This window comes from Alligator sinensis, unplaced genomic scaffold (genome assembly GCF_000455745.1).
Source record: "Alligator sinensis unplaced genomic scaffold, ASM45574v1 scaffold811_1, whole genome shotgun sequence".
NCBI lineage: Eukaryota > Metazoa > Chordata > Crocodylia > Alligatoridae > Alligator > Alligator sinensis.
The window spans coordinates 482,002-489,254 of NW_005842579.1; the positions used below are offsets into that span (position 1 = coordinate 482,002).

Genomic DNA, 7,253 nt, shown 5'->3' on the forward strand with positions numbered 1-7,253 from the left:
CCAAAAAAAAGAAGACCCTGCAGTTTGGATTCTTTGCTTTCAGGATGGAGCCAGGGGATCCATTTCCATGTTTTCCATGACAAAATAAGGGCTAGAAATGTTGAGACAACATCTAGATCCACACTGGACTCCAGAAGCTGGTGATTTGAGGTGATTTGAATTATCTTGAGATGCACCATTAAAAATGCAGTGAATTATGCTTCTCAGCATGCCTCATGTTGCTGCTGATGGGTCTGGAGGCACGAGAGCCCTCGTGGCCCCGGAGAGGGGATAGCGCAGGCAGGAGTTAGGAAGTGAAAAAACACCCTCTTGGGAAACGGTGGGTTTTTTATGGCTCCTTTTCTTTTCTCCTTCCTCCGGCGCTTGCCGTCTGGAAAGCCATCACTCAAGCCACCGTGGCACCTTGGGAACGGAAAAAGGAGTTGGGCAACAAAAGCTGTCTGCTTTCACAGGCTTCCCGAGGAGTCTGCCTTGAGGGGCTGCGCTCATCCAGCTGGGTGCTGAGTCCCAGCTGGGGCTCGGGCTGGAAGGCTTTGTTCTGATTCCCTCCAGAGAAGCGATTTTTGAATTGCAATGATCCAGAGAGAGCGACAAAGGCTGCCTGGCCGTCCGCAACGTCCACAGAGGGCTGGAAAGCTGGCAGGGGAGGCCTGCTGCTAACTCCCGAGGTCTGGGAAAGAGCCATCTTGGTGGAGATGGCTTGGATGGGCAGCTCACAGCCCTCGTGGGATCAGGATGATTTGTCATAGGCATTTAGGGAGCAGTAGGGAGCTTCCGTGGGCTGCAGCCTGGGATTCACTTGTGGACACTCAAGACAATGTAGGGATGGATCTCAAGAGGTTTGTGGAAGACTGCTCCATCCACGAATATTTGGGCTGGATGGATGCCTGGCTGGGCTGACTTAGGAACACGTACATCCTGCCTCCGCACTGAGGCTTCAACCCTGGAGTCTGCTTCCAGCTTCAGGATATCACAATCCCAAAGGGCTTTGGGATCAAGGAAAACCCCAGAGTAAGATCCAGCGAGTGTGTTGGGTCCACACCCTGCCTGTCAACCTCAGTTGAATGAGGAAGGAGAGTGGAGGAAGAGCCAGGCTGGCAGGAGGCATCTGGGAGTCACCGGAGAGGCAGAGAGGTGAAGTGACATGCCCAAGGCTGTCTGGGGAGACTGTGGCAGGGCAGGGACCACTGCAGCTAGCTCAGACCATTGCAGCCTCTTTCTCTCCTCTTGCTGCCAAGGGGCTCACAGCACCAGGTGGCCCAGAGGGGCTCAGCCCGGCAAAGCCAGCGTTAAGTGCCTGGGAAACCCTTTCAGACAGAGCTTTTGGAAGCAGGCAGGGGGAGGGGAAGTTGCTTTGTGCCAAGCAGCCTTGAGAAAAGCCGGGGACATAATGGGCTCTTTGGTTGGACCACAGCATTCACAGCCTGTGAGCCGGGAACCGCCGGCCTGAGCAGAATCGCAAAGTGAATTTCCCTGGCTCCATCCCCTCGTGGCTCCAGACACAGCTGTGAAACCCTTCGGCAGCCTCTAGGATGAACCCATGGCTCTGGCTACACACATACATGCACCAGTGTGCGTATGCACACGTAGCCTCCTGTCCTCACTGCCCGAGGCCCGGCAGCCCTAACCCACCGTCTGGTGCACCCCGGCTCCAGCTAAACACAGGCTGTTAAAACCCATCCTGGGATTTTTAACCACAGCGTCTCCAAAAATAACTCCTCACCCAGCCCTGGAGATATTAGGGGTTTCCCTCATAGTTTCCATGCTGCGTTGCTGAGCTGATGGGTTATCTGCAGCACGGATGTCTTTCTGGGGCATCTATTAGGCACCATGTCCTGCTTCCCTGCCCATCCCCTGAAACGCAAAAGGTTCAGGAGAGTCTCAGCATGGCACATCCAGGGTCAGATTTAATGGGGGCATCTCCAGAGTCAGTTTGGGATGAGACACCAGAAAAGCAGCAACTCAAATGGTGTTTATGGACCAGGGGCCGGATTCTCGCCCTCTTCATAATTATGCCAATGGGAGTTAGGCACCTAATCCCCTCTTGTGCATCTGCTTCTGGAGCTGTGCTATAAACCTCTGTGACTTTCAGTCTCAGCCCCTTTGAGGGCTCCTGACTCTGTCAGTGTTTGGGAAGGGTGTTAGCTATTATTTTTTTGTGACCCTGAACCTCCACCTCCTCCGTGGCACCAGATGACAAGGGCTCTGCAAACAAATTCCAGCGGAGGAGCAAGGGAAACTGTCACCTGGAAGATGTTGGTGTCACTTCATTGCAGGGCTTGGAAAGTTTAGTGGTGAATGAGGCCGGGCTTCGTAGGGAGACGGGGTGGGGGTGGTCATGTGGCCCTGGAGAACTGGAGGTGGAATGTGCCTTTGCCACCGCGTTCCCATGGGATGCTGGGCAAGTCCCTTAGCCCAAACCTTTGCTTGCTGGCACCGAATTTCATTGCTCAGTCTTTGTAGCAGGCACCTGGGACTTAGTTTGCTACTGCAGCTATGCCTAAGTATGTACGGTTTGGTGTAGGGCATGATTTAGGAGCACAGGGCCAATAGCCAAGGGCCCCCTGAATCACCCCTGCAAGCTCTTTTCTTCCGCTCTAAGGCACGGCACCTCCATGGGGCCCTTGGCTGTGTGGGGGACAGGGAAGATACAAAGGGGTATTGGTGGACTACCCCTTCCCGGACTGTGGCAGTGTCCAGGGGAGGAAATACTGAGTGACTGTGAGACCTTTTCCCCTGGTCTCATGGGGGCTTTGCTATAATGAGGTTGTGTGTGTCATTGGTAAAGTGCTTCAGAGGGCATCTTTGGGGGCATTTGTGATGCCCACAGTGCTCAGACATATTCACAGACGCGAGAGGCGGTAAGGAGAGATTGGAGCCCCGGTGTCTGGGCAGTGAAGCGGAACAGCCTGGGCTCTGTAGAGCCATCACGCAGGGGAGCGGAAAGCGCCCGGCCAGCCCCGTATTTCTTCTGCAGTGACATTTCTCCCGACAGCAGGTGATTTGCAAGAGAAGGTTTCAATTGCTCACTGGCAGCTATTGCCCTGTGCAACAAACATCGAGGCGCTCTGCGAGCCCTGCTAAGCCCTCCACAGAGATGCATCTGGAAGAGCTAAGAGAGGAGGAATGGGGATAGGGGTTGTACATAGGGCAGGGGCCTTCTTGTGCCAGGGTCACCCACCTCTGTGTTTCCAGCCAAAATATCTGTTTTCGGGGAAGTGGGGAGTGCAAATGGGAGTCTACAGAGCTGTCTGTGTCTTCCCCCGCCCATCCCCCTGTACCTCTGTCCTTTCCTCTAGCACTGTCTCTTTCTCTCTATCCTTTCATCCATCTCTCTCTTTATCCTTCTCCTTGCCTCTTTCTAGCCATTGCTCTTTCACTTCTTCTCTGGCCTCTGTTAGTCCATCTATGCACAGTAATTTCTTTTTCTGTGGCTGTCTCATTGCCTCCACAGCTTGCTTGCTTGGCTGCATCTATCCATCCATCCATCTATCTATCCATCTATCTTGGTAACTCATCCATGCAGTTATTTACCCCATCCATCCATACACACTCATCTATATCCACCTACCCAATTATCTATCCACCTACCTACCTATCTATCTATCTAATCAGAGTGTGTATCAATCTCTGTACCTACTCATCTATCCAGTTCTTTCTCTCATTTCCTCTCCTATGCTGGTTGCTCTTTCCACTACCTCTGCCACATCCATCCATCCATCTACCCCTTCCTTCTACAGTTTTCTCTTTCTCCTCTTTACACCCTGTTGTACGCCAAGCACCTGTAATGGGTACATACAGATCTTCTCAGGTGCTCGGTGTGCTCTGTTGAGGGGGGGAGATGGAGCAAGGGGACTAATATAAACTCCGTTTGACTTGCCTTGTGGTTTTTTTTTTTTCTCCCCTTCTGCATTTCCAGGTGACACTATGGCCGATGCCTTCCCACTGCTGCTCTGTGTGTTTGTCCCCCTGGCCTTCCCCCATGCATTTGTCTCTGGAGACAGCACAGGTAACACGCACCCAACCCCACTTGCCATTATGGATGTGGCTGGTGGCACTGCCTGTTACTAAGGTTGACTGATAGTTTCCATTATAAGCCCCTGTTTTCAGGTACTTGCAGCTTTCTCCAACTTTAAGCTCTTGGGCTGAAACCTCCCCATGCTGCGTGTCTGCCTCTGGCTAGATTCTGCCTTTTAATTACTTGAGCCAATATTGTTTCTTTTCACAAGTCCCCCTGCCTCGGTACAGGATCGACCTACTCTGGCATTGGGAACAGGGAGAAGCAAAACCCATTGCTGTTGGCAAAGCACTTGGGATCTCTGGGGGCATGAGCCATAAAACAGCACTGGGTTGGGGGGGTGGATAGTTGCTACTTCTGTCCTCAGAGTGGTCAGTCAGGCTCCAGGCCACATGCTGGACAGTAAGTTCAAAGCCGGAGGCTGAACAGCTGCCCAGTGCATGAGCACGGGCTGTTCTGGGCAGTGAATTAGGCAGAGGCTTGTGGCAAAGGCTGGACCGGAGCATGGAAGGAGGCTGTTTCAGTCAGGCCTCTCCATCCAGCTGATGCCTATGTGGTTGGGGCTGGGAGCTCAGCTTGTAGCCTTTAAATTGACCCAGGTCCAGGGGAGTGAAGGGGCTGCAGAAATCCAGGTGAGCGGAGGGCGTTGCAAGCACCTTAGGGTGTTGGCTGCATACTGCACTCAGGGGATGGGGGCAGAGTGAGGGAGAAGGAAGAGTGAAAACTGCCTTCCAATGCAGTGAAAATTGCAATGAAAATAGAGGGTGCATGCATGCATGTGCATACATGTGTGCTGTACAGGTTTGATTCACTGTACTTATGTGCAGCATGTATGTGTCTTTCCACTAGATGGAAACACGCATGTGTCCTAGGCCCTGTATTGCTCATGGCAAGTGGGACTCTTCCTTTTAGTTCAGTTGGTGCTTTCAGAGCAGGGTCACTGTGCCCCCCTATTTGCTGACCCCTGTGCGGCACGGTAACCCCACGTCCCAGTCTGATATGGCTGACCAGCATTGTATCCGTCTCCCTTGCAGATGACCTCAAGGCTCTCAAGGTCTCCATCAGCCAACACCCGCCCATGCAGGCTGTGCTAGCTGGCAACATCCTGATCCCTTGCAGCATCACGTACCTGCGCCCCTTGCCCACCTCCAGTACGGCAGGGCGCCGGGCGGTGCTGGGGACCCCCCGCGTCAAATGGACCTTCATCTCCGACGGGAGAGAGGTGGAGATCCTGGTCGCCCGAGGCAATAGGGTGAAGGTGAGCGAGGACTATCGCTTCCGTGCCTCCCTGCCCACCTTCCAGCACCAGCGCACCAATGCCTCTCTGCTGCTCCGGGAGCTGCGGCCCAGCGACTCGGGGATCTACCGCTGTGACGTGCAGCACGGCATCGACGATGGGCATGACCTGCTGGAGGTGAAGGTCAAAGGTAACGGCGCCGGCCTTTGGGGGTGTCATGTGGGGCATGGGAGGGGATGTAGAGCTGGCAGCTGCTCAGAGAAATCTAATAAGGACAGGGTGAAAAAGGGATATCTTCATCCTCTAGTGGCTCGGGAAATGGGGAATTCAAAGCAGCAGTTATGAGCTCCAAACGAGAGCATCCCCTCGTTTCCAGGAGACCCAGAAACCTAAAAGCAGCTTGTTATAAGTCAGTGGGAGTGTTCCCTTTGCTGGATTTCAGCTTCAAGCCTTTGGAGAGGGGGTTTTGTCTCTAGATGGAAAGAGAATCATAGGCAATAAGGGTGGGAAGGGACCTCAGGAGGTCATTATCTAGTCCAAGCCCCTGCTCAAAGCAGGACCAGCCCCAACTACATCATCCCAGCAAAGGAAAGGGCAGGGCATTTCCAGATCCAAAACCACCTTGCAGAGAAGCGTCAGATTATTGCTCTATGTATATAATATATATCTATATAGAGATATATCATCTATATCTCTATAGCCATATCTCATATCGATGAGGTATCTATAGCCAACCTCATATTGATAAGGTTGTTAATCTTTGCTTAGGCTCTCCTTGGGTGGGTCTTCCTCAGTGGGGACTGAATTCAGGATCTCCTGCTTCAAAGCATATAATATGATAGCGGAGGTGGTGGCAGTACAGATGCAGTGACCACTCAAAGGTGATGGTGCTGCTGAGCATTATCTCTTCATATCCCTGCCGCCCAAAGCAAATGGCTCCCTCCCATGCTCCAGTCTGCACCCATCCTGCCATATCCCCCCCTCTGTCTCCCAGGGGTTGTCTTCCACTACCGTGAGGGCTCCCAGCGCTACGCCTACACCTTTGCCGAAGCCCAGGAGGCCTGTGCCAGGATCGAGGCCCGCATTGCCACGCCCGAGCAGCTCTATGCCGCCTACCTGGGTGGTTATGAGCAGTGTGACGCCGGCTGGATCGCGGACCAGACCGTCAGGTGGGCGGCCGGCTGCCAGGGACTGTAAATCGCCCATGGGGGCTAACCCATGGCATGGCCTGCGGTGGGATTCAGGAATGCAGGACATGCAGTGAATAGAGGGAACGTGTGCATTGATGCTGCCTGAGACTAAAGGGCTGGCAATAGTGAAAGGTCCTGATACAAGGCCTAGGGCCTGAGCATAGATAGCTCTGGATCCGTTTGCACCTGCTTGCAGGTTGCTGGATCTCATGGGGCTGCCGCAGGTATCTGATGGTGAACCGGGGGGACACGATGAACCGTTCAGATGGGGCTGGCCAGAAATTCTGGGCTAAATTTAAAATATTCCCACCTTGCTCTGTTCTCTTCCTCCTGCAAAAAGCCAGTAGCAAACCCATCCCTGTGCTTCCTCTGCCCAGGTACCCCATCCATACCCCGCGGGAGGCCTGTTATGGAGACATGAATGGCTTCCCTGGGGTCCGCAACTACGGGGTGGTGGACCCCGAAGACACATACGACGTGTATTGTTATGCCGAAGAGCTCCACGGTAATTACAAGCCTGAAGTGCATGGTATCTTAATTGGCTGCTCTCGCCCTGTGGTCACCCTAGCTACCCATGTAGCCCCCACAGCCTGTCTTGGGGAACCCCTATGGGGTAATTATGGAACAAGCTGCCCATATATGAAGTTTCCTCTCAGTCAGAGCTGGGCTTATGCCCTGCAGTCTGCAATTGCTTTAAGGCCTCTTCCTTTCCCCCCAGTTCTGGTTGCAATTTTAGTCATGCATCCTTGGTTCTGGAGGATGGCCCCAATCCTCTGAGATGCTGGGAACCATCTGCTCGCAGTGACTT

The 7,253-nt window shown here is 53.4% G+C and overlaps 1 protein-coding gene across 1 annotated transcript in view; it reads left to right on the top strand.

Moving 5' to 3' along the window:
• The window catches only part of BCAN (brevican), a 41,181-nt gene that overhangs the window by 12,327 nt on the left and 21,601 nt on the right, over positions 1 to 7,253 (top strand). The window contains exons 2-5 of the mRNA XM_014524173.2: positions 3,920 to 4,009; positions 5,053 to 5,445; positions 6,250 to 6,424; positions 6,823 to 6,950. Coding sequence (XP_014379659.1) covers positions 3,920 to 4,009; positions 5,053 to 5,445; positions 6,250 to 6,424; positions 6,823 to 6,950 — 786 coding nt within the window. The remainder of the gene's footprint in view (positions 1 to 3,919; positions 4,010 to 5,052; positions 5,446 to 6,249; positions 6,425 to 6,822; positions 6,951 to 7,253) is intronic.